Source organism: Callithrix jacchus, chromosome 6, assembly GCF_049354715.1.
Source record: "Callithrix jacchus isolate 240 chromosome 6, calJac240_pri, whole genome shotgun sequence".
In the NCBI taxonomy this organism is placed as follows: domain Eukaryota; kingdom Metazoa; phylum Chordata; class Mammalia; order Primates; family Cebidae; genus Callithrix; species Callithrix jacchus.
In genome coordinates, this window is record NC_133507.1 from 159046487 (window position 1) to 159066896 (window position 20410).

General features: G+C 48.6%; 1 protein-coding gene across 50 annotated transcripts in view; it reads left to right on the forward strand.

The window, feature by feature from the left end:
• The window catches only part of LRRFIP1 (LRR binding FLII interacting protein 1), a 163618-nt gene that overhangs the window by 116638 nt on the left and 26570 nt on the right, over positions 1 to 20410 (forward strand). For 10 of the 50 annotated variants that reach the window (XM_078328893.1, XM_035306178.3, XM_035306179.3 and 7 more), the window contains 4 exons: positions 6541 to 6618; positions 14060 to 14095; positions 14894 to 15019; positions 19448 to 19618. In XM_078328893.1, the coding sequence (XP_078185019.1) occupies positions 6541 to 6618; positions 14060 to 14095; positions 14894 to 15019; positions 19448 to 19618 (411 nt within the window). Of the gene's footprint in view, positions 1 to 289; positions 335 to 1901; positions 1968 to 6540; positions 6619 to 14059; positions 14096 to 14893; positions 15020 to 16493; positions 16566 to 19447; positions 19619 to 20410 lie in introns of all 50 variants that reach the window. The other 40 variants (XM_078328889.1, XM_078328896.1, XM_035306154.3 and 37 more) reach the window with 7 other exon arrangements.

A 20410-nucleotide genomic window follows, 5' to 3' on the forward strand; every position in this document is an offset into this window, starting at 1 on the left:
TTCTTCCCGGCATGCCTGAAAAGACTAGAAATGACCAGATTTCAAAGATGCTGGGAAGTTTACTGTTTTAAAGTCAAAAACCATCTCATGTATCCTTCTTGTAAACGTTGGATTCGCATCTATCAAATTTACAGAAAACACGGGGCCTCAATCAACCGGTTTTTTCTGTCTAACCACTGTACGGCAGTTGGCTATGGTGATAGTGGACACTATCATGATGGCCTTTCGCTATTATTTGTTGCTGTTTTTTCAAGGCTTTGAAAACCTGCCATTTGCTTTCATCCTTCAGCCCTCCTGTCTGTACAGCGCTGCCCGGCCTTCTGGGAGTTACTGGGTGCGTGCACTACCCACCCCGCTGCCCCGCACCCCCTCCCACTGTGCATGCCCCGCCCCCCGCCCCTCCCACTGTGCATGCCCCGCCCCACACCCCTCCCACTGTGCGTGCTCCGCCCCCACACTGTGCATGCCCCGCCCCTGCCCCCCCACTGTGCGTGCCCCGCCCCCACACTGTGCATGCCCCGCCCCCCCACCCCAGAGCTGTGGAAGTGCCTGTTTGCAGCCCCTGGGGGAAGGTGCACCTTCATGTGGAGCTTACACGTGCCCATGGGGATTGTCTGTCCCCTTTGCCCAGATCTGGATTTTCTCCCCCGCTCTCCCCCATCCCCAACTGCTGACTATAGCTGCCAACCTTTTCCATCTCCAGGAAGCCTTGTGTTCGCTGGGATTGTTAGGCAGGAATGGAATAGCAGTGTTTACTTTACCTACTGGCAGAAAGAAAGTGGCTTTTTAATGCTTTGGTAACCTGGACAGATACTAATCCATGTTACTATATTTCTTTGGAAATTTCCAGTTTTAAATATTAATACTTATGCTATGTAAGAATCTTAAAATAATCAAAGTAGCTATATTGTCTTGTTAATAACTTTTTTTTTTTTTGAAGACAGAGTCTCCCTCTGTTGCCCAGGCTGGAGTGCAGTGGCATGATCTCGGCTCACTGCAACCTCTGCCTCCCAGATTCAAGTGATTCTCCTGCCTCAGCCTCCCAAGTAGCTGGGATTACAGGTGTGCGCCACCATGCCTGGCTAATTTTTTTTGTTTTTAGTAGAGACAGTTTTACCATGTTGGCCAGGCTGGTCTCAAACTCCCAACCTCAGGTGATCCACCTGCCTCGGCTTCCCAAAGTGCTGGGATTACAGGTGTTGGCCACTACACCTGGCCATTAATAACTTTCTGAATTTCCATCAGATTGCATACTTATGAATTAGATACATAAATAAATGGCTGAGGAAACCAGTATGTCCTCAAGGGAAAATAGGGAGAAAAAAGTTCCTTTACACCAAGCAAAGTGTGACACCGCCATTGCGGCATTGTAAGCTCCTGTTTACCCACGCTGATTAATTAAGTAGCATTTTTCCAGTTAAGCAATTATTCTTCCTTCTGCTTACTAACTTTTAAAGGGTTATAAAATATTTAGCATTAAAACTGTAATTAACATAATTCGATATTTTATTCCAAAGTCACTTCACATGAAAGTAATTTTCTGAGCATCAAGTATGAGAATGTCATGACAAAATTGAGGATGTTGGAATTATCTGCTCATTTTAATCTGGGTTAACACATGTTTACTTAGCATGGGGTGTTTTTCAAAACAATAGATGGGTCTATTGGAGATTACACTGCATGCCGCTTGGTAGTGACTAAAGCCTCTCTCTCCTGATTTCTGCACTTGCCGCACTCCACAGCCCTTTGAGGAGCTGGAAAGGTGGTTCTGAGCCTCCCCTACATGTTTTCAGGCCACGTTCCTGGCGCGTGTCCGTTTTTCACAGCTCACATTTTCAGTGCTGTCTGGGCACTTGGAGAAAGGAAGAGCGCCCCATCCTGACAGTCTCTTTTGCTTGCAGGCGTCTGTGTTGGATGAAGGCAGCCTCGGTGGGGCTCGAGGGGGCAGCGCCTGCGGCTCCCGTGCTGTAAGGCACTTTCGATGATACCCTCTTTCCCCGCTGCCTGCTGCATGGCCTGGGAATGCGCACTGGGCAGGGTCCAGCTGTGGGGGGTGACTGGCCATCCTCAGGAGGAAGCACCGGTTCCCTGGGTTCACCACCGCCTTCCATCGTAATGAAGGTCATGAACAACGTGAATCGGGAAACCTCTGGTTGTTAGTTTCATGTCCGTACTCATCAGGGGGACTAACCTGCAATGAATAATGTGAACCGGAAATCGCTGGTTGTTGGTTTCCTGTCCCTACTCATCGGGGGACTAACCTGCAATGAATAATGTGAACCGGAAATCGCTGGTTGTTGGTTTCCTGTCCGTACTCATCAGGGGGACTAACCTGCAATGAATAATGTGAACCGGAAATCGCTGGTTGTTAGTTTCCTGCCCGTACTCATCAGGGGGACTAACCTGCAATGAATAATGTGAACCGGAAATCGCTGGTTGTTGGTTTCCTGTCCTTACTCATCAGGGGGACTAACCTGCAATGAATAATGTGAACCGGAAATCGCTGGTTGTTGGTTTCCTGTCCGTACTCATCAGGGGGACTCACCTGCAATGAATAATGTGAACCGGAAATCGCTGGTTGTTGGTTTCCTGTCCGTACTCATCAGGGGGACTCACCTGCAATGAATAATGTGAACCGGAAATCGCTGGTTGTTGGTTTCCTGCCCGTACTCATCAGGGGGACTAACCTGCAATGAATAATGTGAACCGGAAATCGCTGGTTGTTGGTTTCCTGTCCTTACTCATCAGGGGGACTAACCTGCAATGAATAATGTGAACCGGAAATCGCTGGTTGTTGGTTTCCTGTCCGTACTCATCAGGGGGACTCACCTGCAATGAATAATGTGAACCGGAAATCGCTGGTTGTTGGTTTCCTGTCCGTACTCATCAGGGGGACTCACCTGCAATGAATAATGTAAACCGGAAATCACTGGTTGTTGGTTTCCTGTCCGTACTCATCAGGGGGACTAACCTGCAATGAATAATGTGAACCGGAAATCGCTGGTTGTTGGTTTCCTGTCCGTACTCATCAGGGGGACTAACCTGCAATGAATAATGTGAACCGGAAATCGCTGGTGGTTGTTGGTTTCCTGTCCGTACTCATCAGGGGGACTAACCTGCGTTGACTTTCACCTGCCCTCTTTGCAGCACGCCAACACTTAACAGGTCGTGAAATGGTCTTAAATTAATAAAAGGAGAAAAAGGGCAGTTTGATAGGCCACACCTCACTTTGTCTCTGAGTAACTGAGGAAGAGGAACAAAGTTTAAAACTTAGAATGTCACCCATATTTAATTCCCTGTTTTTACTTTGTTGTCTTTCTACCCCTTTCTTCAATTTGAAATGGTAGACTCAGCTGTGAGAGTACAGGTGTAGCAGGTGCACAATAAACATTTGTGGATGAATGAATGAGAAGAGCAACAAGGTGGAAAAATGGGATGGAGTCCGTGGAAGTGGGAAGATGAACTTGCTTGTCCCAGGGACCTGTGGAAATGCAGTGCCAATCAGTGCTCCCTGGTGGGGGATTCGTCTATATTCAGAGGCTCCTCCCCAGTCCTATAAAAATGCCTTCAGGCCCTCCAGGAAATAGAATGATTTACTAAGAAGTACTTGAAATGCTTTTACAATTTTGCTCTTGAAGTTAATCAGCTACTTACTTGGCTAAATCTGCTTTTATGGCTCACTACGCTTTTGTCCAGGCGTCATGGATATTCCTGAATTCTTAAGCTGTAAGCCAGTCTCACCTACAGTTTTCTTTAAAATGTCGTTTATAAACATTAAATCTAATAGGCGATATAGCATTAGTTTTTGTCGAAAACTAATTACGCATTTATCTGTTTTCATATTGTATAAGTTTTCAGTATTTTGCAGCCCACTGTATTATATATTCTTCCTAGTTCGTAAACATTTTCATAGGCCATTAGAAAGCTCATAAACCGTGCATGAAGACTGAAATTGCCTTGCCTATGATGTGATGGATAATGCACAACAAAACAATTTTCTTTTCTCAGAAAAGAAGGGGCATACTAATTTTTTAAATTGTCCCCAAGCACCAGGTGGCTTTTTGGCGGCCTCAGCAGAGATTGTACGATCTGGCAGGACAGAGGTTCCTTGTGTCTCTAGGTGCCACTGTGTCACCTTTGAGATGGCTTTGGGGTTGTCAGCCCCTGGATCCTTGGCCCTCGTTGCTCTTCAGGGAACAGAGATGTCTGTGCTTTTAGCCCCCACAGGAATTGCCTGAGAGTCATGGCCTGAGAGAGTTAAGAAAACAGAAGGTCATCTTGGCAGCACAGCTGCCTAAATGGGCAGCAAATTAGCATCGTGAGGAGGAGGGAAGGGACGAGGAAGTTCCTGAGCTCCCAACCTCTCCCGTCTTTTGGTGGGACCCTCACAGTTCCCCTGCAAGTGGATTCTCCATTTCCTTATGTTTACAGGCAGGACTTGGGAGAGAGCACCCCAGCTCTCAGTCCAGCGTGTAGGGAGGTGGCAGCCCAGGACAATGTCCAGAGCAGCCCCAGCGCCCAGGCCTGAGGTCCCGGCCCCACGTGGCCATGACCTCAGGGTCCAGGCTGCCCCCAGGACTGCATACCGGCCCCGGTCCTGCTATGGAGGACTCACCCCGCCCCTGGAGGACCAGGAATTGCCCCCGCACAGCCCCTGAGTATGAGGTGACTTTCTTCAGTGTTGCAACACAGCTGAGACATAGCGGTCACCAGCAGCGTCATCTCATCCAAGAGCTGAGGAAGTTATTTCTGGCAGAAAGTGAAAATAGAGAAGAAGCCCAACACACCCTCCCTTTCTAGGTCTCAGCTCCTCTGTTGGGTCCATGTCCTTACTTCCATGTCACAGACGACAGGCACGGAAATTCCACAGCCACAAGGCTGTGCGAATTCCACAGCCACAAGGCTGAGAGACGGAGCTGCGATTCAAACTTACAGCTTTCTGACTTACATTAGCTGCACGTTAGCCACAGAACCCTAAACATAAGGTGCATGTGGACCATGGCGATACAGGCTTTGATGTTATTCTTTTCTGCATGATGAGGTGGAGTTGGAGGGTTTGCGAGCTGTTTTTGCCTAGGGAACCTTGGATGGGCAGTAAGCTCTATTCACAATTCCCTGAATGTTTGCACCGTAAAGCAGGACATGAATGGCATAGACTGGAGTAGGGTTTGTCTGTAGGATGAAGTTTTCCTCTCTCTCACATCAGTCAACCCTCAGGCAAAGTCCTTCTGCTTTTAAGTGCTGACATCAAGTGTTTTCCTTTATTTTCAACAATAAAGCCAAAAAGCGAGGCTAGTAATACTGGTGATTTTCTGATATAACTCGAATGTGGCATTGATGGTGTACATGTGGTGTAAACACAGCAGTATTATCTGTGTATCTTAAATGACGTCTCACACCTGAGTGTGAGTGTACAGTAAACATTTATCAAAGAAAACAGAGGTAAGATGGGTCTGGGGAACTTGCCCATCCTGTAAGATATGTAATGCCCTCAGTTGACACTTGATGGTTATTTTAGTCTACAGTTGAAATCATTCATCCATTCAACAGGTATTCCTTGAGTTTGCCTCATCTGGTCACTAGCCCTGGTGAGGAAGCAAACCAAGAGATGAGATCATGAGCACCCCTGAAGATCTGGGCTTCCTTAGAATTCGCAAGCCAGGCACTCCCTGCAGGTCCCCAGCAGAGCCTGTGAGGCCAGCAAAGTGGTCTGCGCCCGGCACAGTCCAGGGTGTCCAGAGGCTGGAGTGGAGAGCTTCACCAGTGGCGGGGCTCTCTGCAGGGTGCTGCATGGGTCTTTCTCCAAGATGCTCCTCGGGACGTGTTGGGATCCTAAATAGTGCTCAGGTCCTGCCCCTGCCCCGCAGTGCCTTGCTCAAGAAGAATATGAGAATGTTTGTGGTAACATGAAAATGTATCTAAGACTAGCAAATATGAGTACAAATCAAGGTTCAGAGGGCGCGGCTTCCAGATAAGCCCGCTGCTGGTGTTTTCCTTCACCAGAAGTGAGAAAGTTCAGATAAATGGGTAGACAGATGTGTACAAAGCAGCCACCCAGGTAGAAGGTAATCTGGCCATTTTAAAAGCCGTACATGATTTTGTATTAACCCCGCGTCTCATTTCGCTTCCACTTGGAAAGATGGTGGAGAAGCGAAACTGTTCCCATTCCGAGTCTTCCGCTTCTGTGCTGGAAGGCAGCTTAAATTCTCAAAACAGTCATTTCCGTATCCACCAGGTGGCTTTCTGTGTCTGCACTAGGTGTGGCCACACCCATTGAATGCGTGCTTTGTGCGATTTTCTTCTTCCTAACTCTGAGAAATTCTGTGTTCCTCTGATGGTGTAACTGATTTTTTTATTCTTAGCAGGCATCGATTTGAATGTGTGTTTGCTGTCTAACCCTAACTCTGTGCCTTGCCGTGCGCGCCTAACCCCCACCGCTCACTGCAGCATGCTTTCTGTCGGCCTCTATCCTCCTTACTCCCCCGCTGACCCTGTTCCTTTGTTTCTGGCTGCGTGTCCTGGCGGCGACCGTGTGGGCAGCCCTCGGAGTACAGCGGCCACCTCAACTCTAGCTCCCGCGCCTCCTCCAGGGCCAGCTCGGCCCGGGCCAGCCCTGTGGTAAGTCGGCCTCTTGGCCTTGCTCCTGCTCAGCATCGCCCTCCCTCCCCCTTCCCTTCACCATCCTCTTCCAACGTCTCCAAATTTAGAATATTGCTCTGCGGTGATATTATTAGGATTACATTGCTCGACTTTTCAAGGCCATAAAAGAAATCATCAGCAGCACTTACAGATGGGGATCTTAGAAGAGGGAAACTTTATACACTGGGAGAAAAAATAGAGCCCTGTGCACGGATGTGTGGGGTTTATATGATTTAAAGATAGGAAGTATTGACTGTTCATGTTTTGCTTGAAGTGTTATCCGTGATCAGACCCAGACCGTGTTTAAGGTAAAATATGACATGTAGCTGCCGGGACGCTCCCGGTTCTGCCCCAACCATTCGTCACCCTGATGCTTCTCAGATCCCTCGAAATGGGCAGATTTACAGCCCTGTGTCCTGTTTGTCACTCAGCATGGCCCAAGCTTTGTTTCAGAAAATAAGGGCCCCATGAGATCACCCCCAGCTCGTGAGGCTCGTGTGTATTTTCCCAGGGTCTTGGGATTTTAGACACAGTTTTACCCGATCTGATGCTTTAAGGTGATGCTATCGCTCTTTTTAAAGGAAGATTTTGCAGGACAGTTTTGGCCCGGGGGTGTGGAAATGGAGGAGGGGAGGTGGGCATGTCGCTGGGGAAGGGGCTCCAGGCTGCAAGACCAGACCAGGGTTCCCACCCTCAGGAGCCAGCAGGAAACCCTGGGGAGAAGAAGCAAAGATGGGCGAGGCTTCTCTGCCTCTACTCATATCAAAATTTCCAGCCTGAGCTGGGCATGGTGACTCACACCTGTCATCCCAGCTACTCAAGAGGCTGAGGCAGGAGAGTCACTTGCATCCGGGAGGCAGAGGTTGCAGCGCGCTGAGATCGCACCACTACACTCCAGCCTGGATGACAAGACTCTGACTCAAAAAGAAGGAAAAGAAAAGGCAAATATAAGTATCTACCATTGACAGAGAATGTTGTAGCTTTACGTTCAGTGAATCTCAGACACCCGTCATACCCTCTGCCTTGTGTGATTCTAGTGAGACACAGCAACTGGATTTTGTTAAATACCGTCTTTATTCAAGCCTATGATGAAGTCACAGCGCTCCACACAGCCCCTTAGAGATCGAAATGATACACATTTCTTCGTCATATGAAATTGAAGAGATTGAAATAATACAGATTTCTTCGTCAATTTACTCGCAGGTTTAGTAGATGATCATGAACAGAAAGATGTGGGGTCCGCCTTCCTGGGCATCCTGGGGCCTGATGGGGGGCGGGTGACCTCCTCGTGTCTGCTCTTCCTTCCCTGAATCCATTGCTCAGCTAACAAAGGTCAGTTGCTCGTGGGGCGGTTGGCACGCTTAGGGAATGAAGGTCAGAATGCCACAGTGAGGGCCGGGGCTGTCCTCCTTCTCATCCTGGATGCCTCATGGTGGCTGGGGACCCCACATCTGATGAAACCTCCTATATGTGGTTCTTAGAATGCAGAGAGGTCTCTGCAGAGTACAGGGCAGTTCCCTAGGGGATGTGGTTACAGTATTCCTTGATTGATCACGTTAAGGATAGAAGGACGGCGAGCACAGGCAGCATCCCTAGTATCTGAAGGGCCTGGGAGACAGAAGTAAGCTGGCTTCTTTCCATAATTTCCAAAACTCACGGTCCTCTTACACTCAATCGACTCCATTTCTGTTTTCCTTCTTGGGACACTTACACCATTGCTGTGTATTTTGGACCTCCTGGTACAACAGAAAGTATTGGTGGATGTGTTTGGCTTTGTTGATGGGAAGAAGCCAGGAGGGCCTGGATGGGACTCCCCGATCCTTCCTCCTGGGAGGGAGGAGCAGTAGGTCTTGGGCAGGGCCTAGGGTGAGCATGGGGGCAAAGGCAAATGACCCTCCAATCTGGCCTTCCTCAGGGTCACATGGAGCAGGAAGTGCTTTAAGGCAAGGTGTTTCAGAACCCAGGTTCAAATGTCACAGCTCTCCTTCCTGGTTTGGGACATCTAGCTGGCACATAAGCTTCCTGTGCTTCCCCTGGAAAGAGGGATCACGACACCCTTAAATAGCAAAAACAGGTCAGGCGCAGCAGCTCATGCCTCTAACCCTGGCACTTTGGGAGGCCGAGGAGGGTGGATCATGAGGAGTTTGAGACCAGCCTGACCTCAGTAGTGAAACCCTGTCTCTACTAAAAATACAAAAATTAGCCAGGTATGGTGGTGCACACCTGTAATCCCAGTTACTTAGGAGGCTGAGGCAGGAGACTTGAACCTGCGAGGTGGAGCTCGCAGTGAACCAAGATCACACCATTGTACTACTCCAGCCTGGACAACACAGTGAGACTGTCTCAAAAAAAAAAAAAAAGCAGTAATAACCAAACACAAAGGGGCATGGAAACTTGTTTCTCCGTGGCTGGGGTTAGCCAGGGACGGGTTACAGTTGTTCCAGCGAGCAGCTCATGGAAAATGCTCCCAGGACATCATCAGGAACACGTATCCAGGGCCAGTTTGAGTGAGGACAGGGGACAAGGAAAATGTGAAGTCAGGCAGGGGCAGCCCTGCAGTCTCTACAGGAAGTCCCACCCTGCGTTTGGGGGATGCAGGTGTACAGGTGAACTTGTCACACTTGTCAGAGGGGAGGGAGGGCTGGTGCCCCCTTTGGGGTGGCAGGAGGGCAGTGGCATTCAAGGGCAGTAGTAACCAGAATGAAGGAAGTGACCACTTGTCCCACTTCAAGAAAATAAACTGCTTCAGTGTCCAGAGACCACCACCAGGGTCAAGACCTAAAGTTTTTTCTACTCCCTTGGTCCTCCCAGGGTCCTTCGGAAAGCAGAGAGGATATCGGCCCCATCTCAGAGGGACACAGAATATGTTCACCTCATTCTCATCTTCTCCCATGCTGTGGATGAGCTGTGTTTTCTTCCCCTCCAGCATGGCCAGGATCTTCTCCTTGAGGACATTATGTTCATTCAGTGTTTAATGAGCGCCTAGAATGTTCCAGAAACAGGGCCCTTGTATGAGCAGACAGAGACCTGCCCCAGCCCTCATGGGACACACAGACAGGGGCAGACAGATGCTCATCGGGTGATCACACGTGGTGTGAAGCCCAGCAGCGTGGGTGTGTGGGGAGGTAAAGGTGCCTGGAGAGCTGGAATCCGGAGGGTTCATGGCCCAGACTTGGGCCACCCCAAGCAGAGCGACTGCCTGGTGAAGCTGACAGGTCCAGGTCATCCAGGCCCTGGAATCCCACTGGGAACCTGGCAAAGCCACCACATTTCTGAAACATCCAACAGGATTATCCCAAGGAGAAAGCAGGTCCGTATCTTACCTTGCGTATTCAGAGAAAACAGGAGCGATGGACTCAGATCTCTGCCCGTTTGAACTAGAAAAACAACACTGTTTTGACTCATGGCATTTGTTGCACAAAGAGGCAGGGGCAGGGACCAGGTGGAAAAACAGGTCTTGAATTATAAACACCAGAGTTCAAAGATAAGTCATTCAGGCTAAAGTAAATATTATTGGATTTAAAACCAAAAACTGTCACTCTAATGGTAGATTCTGCTATCATTGAAATCTGAAGGAAAATGACCCTTAAAATGGGAGTTTTCTGAGCAGTGTTTGCTGTTAGCTTGTGTCTGGAGAGGGACCTTGCGAGGATGTGGCTTCAGTGATCCCGTTTTCCACCCGGGTCTGGTGTTGCCTGGCTGGGCATTGGGGACAGCTTCCTTTTTGTACCTGGGCCCTTGAATAGGGTGCCTCTGGGTCCGTGAACAGGTCCTCTGTCTCTAGGAAACATGGAAAACCTAGCGCTTAAGCCTCGCCAGGCATCGTGTGTACATGAACCTAAGTAGTAAACTCCTTTAGACACAATATCAGAAGGTTGGATTAATAAACTATTTAATGTACTCCTTGAAACATTTGCTTTTGAAAGGAAAACTGACATAAACTAATTCCACAGACAAATTTTAAAAGTGACTATTTCCAGATTTTCAACGGTGTCTTTGTATATACTCAGCTGTGGCTAGAAAATACGACACAAATACTGTATAAACCTGTTCGTGTGAAGTTTCACTCTGGCCTGAAATGTTTAGTATCGCTCAAAATACGAGAGTCATGACGCTGACAGGCTGCTCTGTCTGCAGCGTTCGGTGCTCGGCCGTCCCGGGCTGGGGTGGGCGGGCAGAGCAACCTGCACCACCTGCGGCTACTGTGCCCTCTGACCCCACTCTGCACCAGGCACACCTCCTCCAGGCCTCCACACCAGGCCGTGCAGTGGCCATGACAGTGTTTAAAATCCTGGCATGGGTTCCATTTCTTCGTCATTTTAGAGAGGAAGTGTGTGCTTTATGTTGAGATGAAACACACCATCTGATTCCTTACCCGGCTCTGCGAGGGCTTAGGAAAGGGGGCTTGGTTAAGGTGGGCTCCACTGCCCGTGCCCTCTGTCCGGGCCTGGCCCCTGCGGCAGCGACACACCGCCATCTGGTGGACGCCAGTGGGGCTGCGTGGCTCTCCACCGGGCTGCGCTGCCTTCCTGTGTTTCAGGAAATCTTGCTGGCAAATCCCTTTTCATTCCGACAACACACAAAATGAAATTTATTATGTAAAATAGAGAAAGGTTGCACGTACATTTGCCATCAGCTTTCATCAAGGGCTTAATTTTTATTTTTTTTCTGCCTGGTCTCTACTTTAAAATATGCCCAGATTTTCTTTTGAGTCTGTTACGTTCTTCAGAGCACAGACTTTTTTAAAAAAAAAATGATAGAAACAGCAAACTATGGTTTTTGGGAGTTTTTTCCCCTTATTTGACATTTTACAAATTATAAAAGCAATAGACGTAAAACCATGCAGGATAAAGATGTGGTAAAGCCCTGTCCCTCCAAAATTAAGGTTTATGGGCCCAGTGTGTATTCTTTCTCAGCTGTCTTGCAAGAAATATCAAAAAGAAAAAAAGACTTGGTGGGCCCTTGTTTTACGGACACAGCTTTCTTTATAGGTAGACGAACGCATACCTGGAGCTTCGTTTATTTGTACACAATATTGAGCCATTGCTGACCAGCAGCCAGAAACGCATTTTACACCGTGGAGCCAAATGCCAGTTGCTTTCAGTGGTTCACTTGGCAGTCTGTTAAACTGGATTTTTTTTTTTTTTTTAAGATGGAGTCTCGCTCTGTAGCCCAGGCTGGAGTGCAGTGGTGTAATCTCAGCTCACTGGAACCGCCACCTCCCGGGTCCCTGTTCAGGCAATTCTCCTACCTCAGCCTCCCAAGTAGCTGGGATTACAGGCACGAGCCACCATGCCCAGCTAATTTTTCTATTTTTTAGTAGAGACGGGATTTCACCATGTTGGCCAGTCTGGTCTTGACCTCCTGACCTCATGATCCGCCTACCTCAGCCTCCCAAAGTACTGGGATTACAGACATAAGCCACCACACCCAGCCTAAACTGGATTTTCATATCCCATCAAGAGTTAAACTATCTTCTTTATTTTCACTTATTAATATTTGTTCTGCGAACTAACTTATTCTAAAGAATAAAGGCTTTGGGCCCAGGAGGTTTAATGAATTGATTCTCTAGCAAAGTAAGTGCTAGATAGTTCACATTTCCTTGTTATTTGAAATTTTATTTTATTGAGACATAGTTATACTCTGTCACCCAGGCTGGACTGCAATGGCATAATCTCAGCTCACTGCAGCCTCCGCCTCCTGGGTTCAAGAGAGTCATCTGCTTCAGCCTCCTGAGTAGCTGTTATTACAGACACATGTCACCACACCCGGCTAATTTTTGTAATTTTAATAGAGACAGGGTTTTGCTATGTTGGCCAGGTTGGTCTCGAACTCCTGACCTGAAGTGATCTGCCTGCCTCGGGCTAAAGTACTGGGATTACAGGCATGAGCCACCATGCCTGGGCCTTGAAATTTACATTTGAAAAATATTTCAGGAATATTTTCATTCCCACATGAAGAGAAGAACCATATTTGAACTGCTTCAATCATCCCCGCAACTCAGGACATGGCTGCAGGGCTTCTGCAGCTCCGCTAGATGAGATTGTACCCATCTGATCGGAGTCTGCCTTGGTGCCTCTGAATACATAGGCTGATGTGGCATGCACATTGAAAAACTAACTCTAGATGTGCATTTTTATACATCAGCAAATGCAGGAGACTGGTTAGAGGAGAGTAGAAAGTTTATTTTGAAGACCTGCATGTGGGGTAGGTGGGTGAGGCCATGTGATGGTTTGGGAGCCAGGCCGCGGGGTGTAGCTTGGATCTGTTGAGTAGCAGACCCTTGGCTACCCTGAGCTAAGAGCTGGTCTTGGATTTTTAATTTCTTTTGGATTAACTGAGCATTTTGTGGGACTCCGTTTGGTCCCCTTAATTGGCTGCCCAGCTGTAACTCCTGGTTATGTTGTTTCAGTGGTTGCTCCAGGTGTCCTTGGAGGAGGAGTTGAAGGTGCAAAGAGTTTGCAGGACGGAAGGTGGCGGTTAGTGAACCTTCCTGGTCGGGCTGGATGGTGAGGGCAGGGGCATCTGGCCCAGTATGGACTCGGGCCATAAGATTGGAAGTGGTCATTTGGAGCTCACCATCCCTCTGGACCCCGACCATAACACCTGCTGGTCCCCGGCACCAGCATCTGTGCAGTTCAAGTGTTGGTGAGCCATGGCCTCGGCAGGGCTCCATCGGGATTCCCAAGCTTCATTCTGAATTATCTCTGTGTAAACTCACAAGGGTGACTGCAGAGTCCCAGGTCACCTCTCAGACCTGCTGAATCAAAGATACGGTCTGCAGTTGCCATGCATGTCTTTGGCTGATTTTCTGGTGGTCGAAGTAAAGACGTTCTGAGCTGTGGGAAGCTGGATTGAAGACATGACAGGGAAAACACGATTCGTTGACAGCTTTTCCCAGAGAGTTTAGAGACAAACTCAACTTCAGTCACCTTCCCAGTGGGCTTATGATAAGAACCTTCAGTGTGCAAAAAAAAAAAAAAAAGGAGCATTTCAGGTAGTTAATCTTTGTTTAAACAAGCCCCCCTCCCCACCAGGGGGAAAAAAACAGGAAAAAGAAAAAAAGAAAGCTGTCTTTTGTTAGATGCTGAGCCAAGAAAGACGTAACAGCCATGCCAGCCTCGGCCTCTTGCCCCGATACACCCTGGTGGTTCAGGGCCCTCTCCAGGGTCTGCTCCTCATGTGCACCCCCTCTTGTAGTTCCAGAGGCTGCTGTGGGTCCCACTGAGACTCCTACCTGAGGACAGGAGAAGAGGGGGCCTCAGGGACGTCCAAATAAGAGAGGTGTGAAAAGCCAAATTTGGAGTGTCCCACTTTTCTACTTCTAAATTACAAAGGAAGAGCATGTTTTTTCATCATTCTTAGCCCCTATCTTCATGTTGTCCATTTAACGCCTTATTCTGTCCATTTTCCTCTACAGGTAGAAGAGAGACCAGAAAAAGATTTTACTGAGAAGGTAAGGAATTGTTCATAAACCTAGAGGGTCCCAAAAGTTACGGATGAAATTGATGAGAAAATATGTTGTCTGGTCTTTTTCATAAAGATGTTCCTCAATGAGGGACCAGGACTAGAAAGCGCCCCACCCAACCTGACATCGCTTCCCTGGAGGGAGGCCCCCGTGAGTCCTGTCCAGTGTGTGTTAGACCCTGCAGAGCAGGGAGGCCTTTGTGACGGGCCCCACCGTGGAGCTTAGGGTTAATTCATCCAATCTCAGAGCACAGGAGGTGCCTGGAAATGATCTCTCCTTATAGCTTCCATAAGTCCATGAAGAGTTTCCAATTTTAATTCCATGGAAATGGAATGAAAGTAACAGTCCTGTGATATTAGGTTTATATGCAGTTTTGGTTTTGTCTAAAATTAGTCCGTTCTCACACTGCCATAAAGAATTTCCCTGAGACTGGGTAATTTACAAAGAAAAGAGCTTTCGTTGACTCACAGTTCCGCGTGACTGGGGAGACTTCAGCAAAGTCACAATCACAGTGAAAAGGGAAGCAGGCACCTTCTTCGCAAGGCGACAGGAGAGAGAGAATGTGTGAGGGAGGAACTGTCAAACACTTATAAAACCATCAGATCTCCTGAGAACTCACTCACTATCACAAGAACAGCATGAGGGAAACCACCCTCATGAGCCAGTCACCTCCCACGAGGCCCCTCCCTCGACATGTAGGGATTATGGAAATTGCGATCCCACATGAGATTTAGGTGTGGACACAGAGACGAACCGTATCAGCATCTGATCCTGTCACCATTCCAGGGGTTGCGTAACATGCCAGGCCTGTCTGCAGCCACGCTGGCCTCTCTGGGTGGGACTTCCTCCCGGAGGGGCAGTGGAGACACCTCCATCTCCATCGACACCGAGGCATCCATCAGGGAAATCAAGGTGAGACACTCTCTTCTTACTTATGACTTGAGAAACCTTTTGTAAAAATCAGAGTTTAGATTTTAAAACAGGTGACTTAATTCATAACGTTCTGGATCTTTCTTCTTGGTCCTGTCTGCCTCACCTCCCCTAAAATATGGTGTTCTCCTAACATCAAGACCCAGCTCAGATAGTGTCTCCTGCAGGAAGCCGATCCTACCCACCGACCCCACTCGCCCCTCAGCACCCGGGGTGTACCTTAGTGAGAGTCCTCGCCCATGGCGTTGATGAGCCTGGCCGTCTCTGCCTGGTTGGTCTGTGTGGATGTTCAGTCTACGCGTTTGGACTGCAGGTGGCTCTACCTACATTCACACAACTTTCCCGGCTACGTATCTTCCCCTTCAGCCTAGAACATGCCCTTTCCTTTCTCTTTGTAATATGCCTTTAGTAGACCTCATCTTTGTATTTTAATGATTTTTTTCCTCCCACTATAATGTGGGTATTATCCTCTGCTCTATCCTCGGCACCCAGGACAGTGCCAGGCATTTGGTAGCATTTCGTGTGTGTGAGAGAGAAACAGTGCTATTTGTTACATAACTAGGGACAGTGTGCCTGAAAACCTGAAGACTGGAAAGGAAGCTGAAGTGACTAGACCTTGTGTCCTCCTGGGAGCAGAACCAAGACAGAGGAGCTGAAAGCAGCCAGAATTGACTCCGTTTCTGAATTTTCTAGTACTTTAAACTAGATTTGAAAGGGAAGCAGTTCCCACTGGGGTTGGCTGAGCAACTGGATGGCCGTTTGCTAGGGAAGACGGAGAGGGATTTAAGCATCCGCCAGAGGTTGGCCAGGGTCACCTTGAAGATGCTTCCAATGCCTTTGCTTTAGAAGTTTTCAAAACCAGAAGAGCTGTTGCCCATGTGCCACCCCAGGGCCACCTGCAGCTCCTTGCTGCCTCCCTTTCTACAGCAGAGTTAGAGGCAGTCCTCGTGTCTCTGCCCTTAGGGTGCGCACATCATTCATTTGTTCAGCAAGTACTTAGTGAGAGGCTGGCTCATGCCAGTTGCTGTCCCAGGCACCAGGAATTTGGCAAAGTAGAGACTCGGAGCTCCACAGATGCAGGGACAAAGTGTTGCTGATTCCTGCCTCTAGCATCTTACCGTGCCTCGCACAGAGTAGGGACTCAAAGTGCTTGAATGAATTGCTAAATGGGAGTTGAAACAACCTGTACCATTTTCAGAAGCACTTCTGCCTGTTTTTTAAAACTATGTAAAGTTATATGAGATACACCAAAATCGCATGAAATCATGTGAAATGTCATATGGGATACGCCAGAATTTTAATCTTTAAATATTGAAGTATATTTTATTTCCTTTAACACTTAATAAAAGAAAATCGGGAGCTCAGACTATCCAAATAGAAACCACCCTGAAGTCTGAGAGATTTAGGGAATACCTCTTTTCCTTGACATCACCTGCCTTTTTTGCCGTTTCCCCAGGAACTCAGTGAGTTAAAGGACCAGATTCAGGATGTAGAAGGCAAATACATGCAGGGACTGAAAGAAATGAAGGTACCGATTCCCAGAAATATGGCCTCATGATATTAACCCAACTCAACCTTAAAAAAATCCTAAAGAAGAAATTCGAAGTGCATGCTTGCTGTAGAGAGGCTCCGGGCTGTGAAAGAACTCGAAATGGCAGGAATGCTGGCATGGGCGCACACTCACCATTTCCCCAGATGCATTGTTTGCACCAAGACTTGAAAATGTAACTCCCCAGCAGAAAAGGTTGCTAACACACTCCCTGACACGCGTCTTGTACTCATCCTCCTTCCCCCAGACTTCAGCCCAGTCTCTCATTTCTCATCAGTGTGCACGAGATGTTTGAAGAAGGTTTTTGGTTTTCTCCACTTTTTGTAGTAGTTGTATACAAAAATGCTTCAATTGATTTGCGTCTCAAAATACCTGATGTCTACTAATAAGGCCATCCTAACATGCCCTGCTTTTGAAACATCCCAATTATTTGCCTCCTATAAAATGTTACTAACTGGAGCAGAGCCCGACGGTATGGCGCTGGCTTTCCGGAGCATGTGCACACGGCCTGTAGAGTGTGCAGTGACTGTTGCAGCAGCAAGATGAGCTTGCCCTGTTCCTTGACAGTAAGCTGAGCAGTCACTGACCATCTTCACGGGCAGCACACATCGTGGATCTGGAAGTAGCTGCCAAATCTGTTACTTCCTTTTCAGCCCCCTAGAAAGTACCTGAGAGATGGTCTGAATTTAATATCAAAGGGCACCAGGCAGAAGAGGTGATATCAATCACGACTAATTCATTATCTTCATATCTGCTGCCTTTCCTGAAAGGGGGGAAAAGAAGACTGTGGCTTTCAGTTCATGTAAAAAAGGGAGCCGCTTGGCTGGGCACGGTGGTTCACACCTGTAATTCCAGCACTTTGGGAGGCCAAGGCGGGTGGATCACCTGAGGTCAGGAATTCGAGACCTCATGGCAAACATGGCAAAACCTTGTCTCTACCAAAAATACAAAAATTAGCCGGATGTGATGGTAGATGCCTGTAATCCCAGCTCCTCAGGAGGCTGAGGCAGGAGAATCACTTGAACCTGGGAGATAGAGGCTGCAGTGAACCAAGATCATGCCACGGCACTCCAGCCTTAATGATAGAGCTAGACTCTGTCTCAAAAAAAAAAAAAAAAAGATGAGGGAGCCACTGAACCAACCAGAGACCCACTGGTCTGGTCTCACCGGATACCGCCACTGGTGTGGAGGTATGGAGCTAGACCAGCTGGTGTGGAGGTATGGAGCTAGACCAGCTGGTGTGGAGGTATGGAGCTAGAGCAGCTGGTGTGGAGGTATGGAGCTAGAGCAGCTGGTGTGGAGGTGTGGAGGTATGGAGCTAGAGCAGCTGGTGTGGAGGTATGGAGCTAGAGCAGCTGGTGTGGAGGTATGGAGCTAGACCAGCTGGTGTGGAGATATGGAGCTAGACCAGCTGGTGTGGAGGTATGGAGCTAGACCAGCTGGTGTGAAGGTATGGAGCTAGACCAGCTGGTGTGGAGGTATGGAGCTAGACCAGCTGGTGTGGAGGTATGGAGCTAGACCAGCTGGTGTGGAGGTATGGAGCTAGACCAGCTGGTGTGGAGGTGTGGAGCTAGACCAGCTGGTGTGGAGGTGTGGAGCTAGACCAGCTGGTGTGGAGGTGTGGAGCTAGACCAGCTGGTGTGGAGGTGTGGAGCTAGACCAGCTGGTGTGGAGGTGTGGAGCTAGAGCAGCTGGTATGGAGGTGTGGAGCTAGACCAGCTGGTATGGAGGTGTGGAGCTAGACCAGCTGGTGTGGAGGTGTGGAGCTAGACCAGCTGGTGTGGAGGTGTGGAGCTAGACCAGGTGGTGTGGAGGTGTGGAGCTAGACCAGCTGGTGTGGAGGTGTGGAGCTAGAGCAGCTGGTGTGGAGGTGTGGAGCTAGAGCAGCTGGTGTGGAGGTGTGGAGCTAGACCAGCTGGTGTGGAGGTGTGGAGCTAGAGCAGCTGGTGTGGAGGTGTGGAGCTAGACCAGCTGGTGTGGAGGTGTGGAGCTAGAGCAGCTGGTGTGGAGGTGTGGAGCTAGAGCAGCTGGTGTGGAGGTGTGGAGCTAGACCAGCTGGTGTGGAGGTGTGGAGCTAGACCAGCTGGTGTGGAGGTGTGGAGCTAGACCTGCGGCTCCTCACAGCCGCTGCTGCCCCTGAACAAGCAGCTCCTGCCTCTGCCGTCCGCTCCACATGTGTGTGCCCTGACGGTTCTGCTCTTTCTCTTCTGGAATTGACTTCCCCTCCTACTGTTTGAGGACCTGCGAGGGCATCGCCATGCATATTTTACAGGCCTGTTTCTCTGGACTATCCTTCAAAGGAAATCCTTCGTCTTTCCAGGACCTACCCAGTGAGACCTGCATGCCATTTTCCTATAGGTTGAAAACCTGAAATCACTACTGCTCCTTTCCTGGCTCACAAGCTGGAGCAGGGCTGGTTGGCGGGCATTGCGGCTTGTGGCCCTGTATAATTATCTCAGCTCTTTCCCAGGGGCCAGCCACACCCCTCGAGTGACCCTTCAGAAACCTGTTGAACAGCCCTAAGAGACACCACTCTGGGAGGATTCCCCAGCTACCGAGTGCGGCCAGAGACCCCGCTGCCTCTGTGGCCACCTCCCTTTCCATACTGGTGTCTCCTTTGTTCTAATGAGCGTGCACATTGCTTTTAAGAGCGACTTTTCTGAGCAATGAGAATTTTCAAACCGAAAAGGGAGGATTTCCGTGCGTTTCAGGTTGCCATGTGTTTCTTCTTCTGATCCATTTGCTCTAAGAAATACAGTGTAAATTTAGGACTGAGGGGTTTTTTTTCCACAGAATACTGAATGATTTGTTGTTTTGAATTTTTTTATTGCAATTCCAAAAGTATGGCCTGCTTTCCACAGGACTCTCTGGCAGAAGTTGAAGAGAAATATAAGAAGGCTATGGTTTCCAATGCCCAGCTAGACAATGAAAAGACAAACTTCATGTACCAGGTCGATACCTTGAAAGATATGTTGCTGGAGCTTGAAGAACAGCTGGCTGAATCTAGGCGGCAGTACGAAGAGAAAAGCAAAGTAAGCATTAGTACGATGTGGAATCGTGGAATAGGCTGGGTGCAGTGGCTGCTGCCTGCAATCCCAGTACTTGGGGAAGCCAAAGTAGGAGGATCACTTGAGCCCAGGAGTTCAAGACCAGCCTGGGCAACATGGCGAGACATCATTTATATAAAAATTTAAAAAAAAACCATTAGCCAGGCGTGCTAGTACATGCCTGTAGTCCCAGCCACTTGGGAGGCTGAGGTGAGAGGATCACTTGAGCCTGGAAGGCTGAGGCTGCAGTGAGCTGTGTTGACACCACGGCACTCCAGCTTGGGCAACAGAGAAGAGCCTCTCAAAAAAAAAAAAAAAAAAAGAAATGGTAGGGGGTGTGTGTGTGTGTGTGTGTGTGTGTCTTTCCTCAGGTTAACTTTACAGTAAGTCAACAGGCATCATCTACAAAGTCCAGAGGAATCTGTTTGTGTTGTTTAAAAGGCCTTGAAGGCCAGGAGCGGTGGCTCACGCCTGTAATCCCAGCACTTTGATAGGCTGGGGCAGGTGGATCACTTGAGGTCAGGAGTTCAAGACCAGGCTGGCCAACATGGTGAAACCCCATCTCTACAAAAAAAAAAAAAACAAAAATTAGCTGGGTGTGGTGGCGGGAATTTATAATCCCAGCTACTCAGGAGGCTGAGGCAGAAGAGCCCAGGAGGCAGAGGCTGCAGTGAGCTGAAATCGTGCCACTGCACTCCAGCCTGGGTGACAGAGTGAGACTCTGTTTCAAAAAATATATAAATATAAAATAAAATAAAAGATCTTGAAGATTGTGAT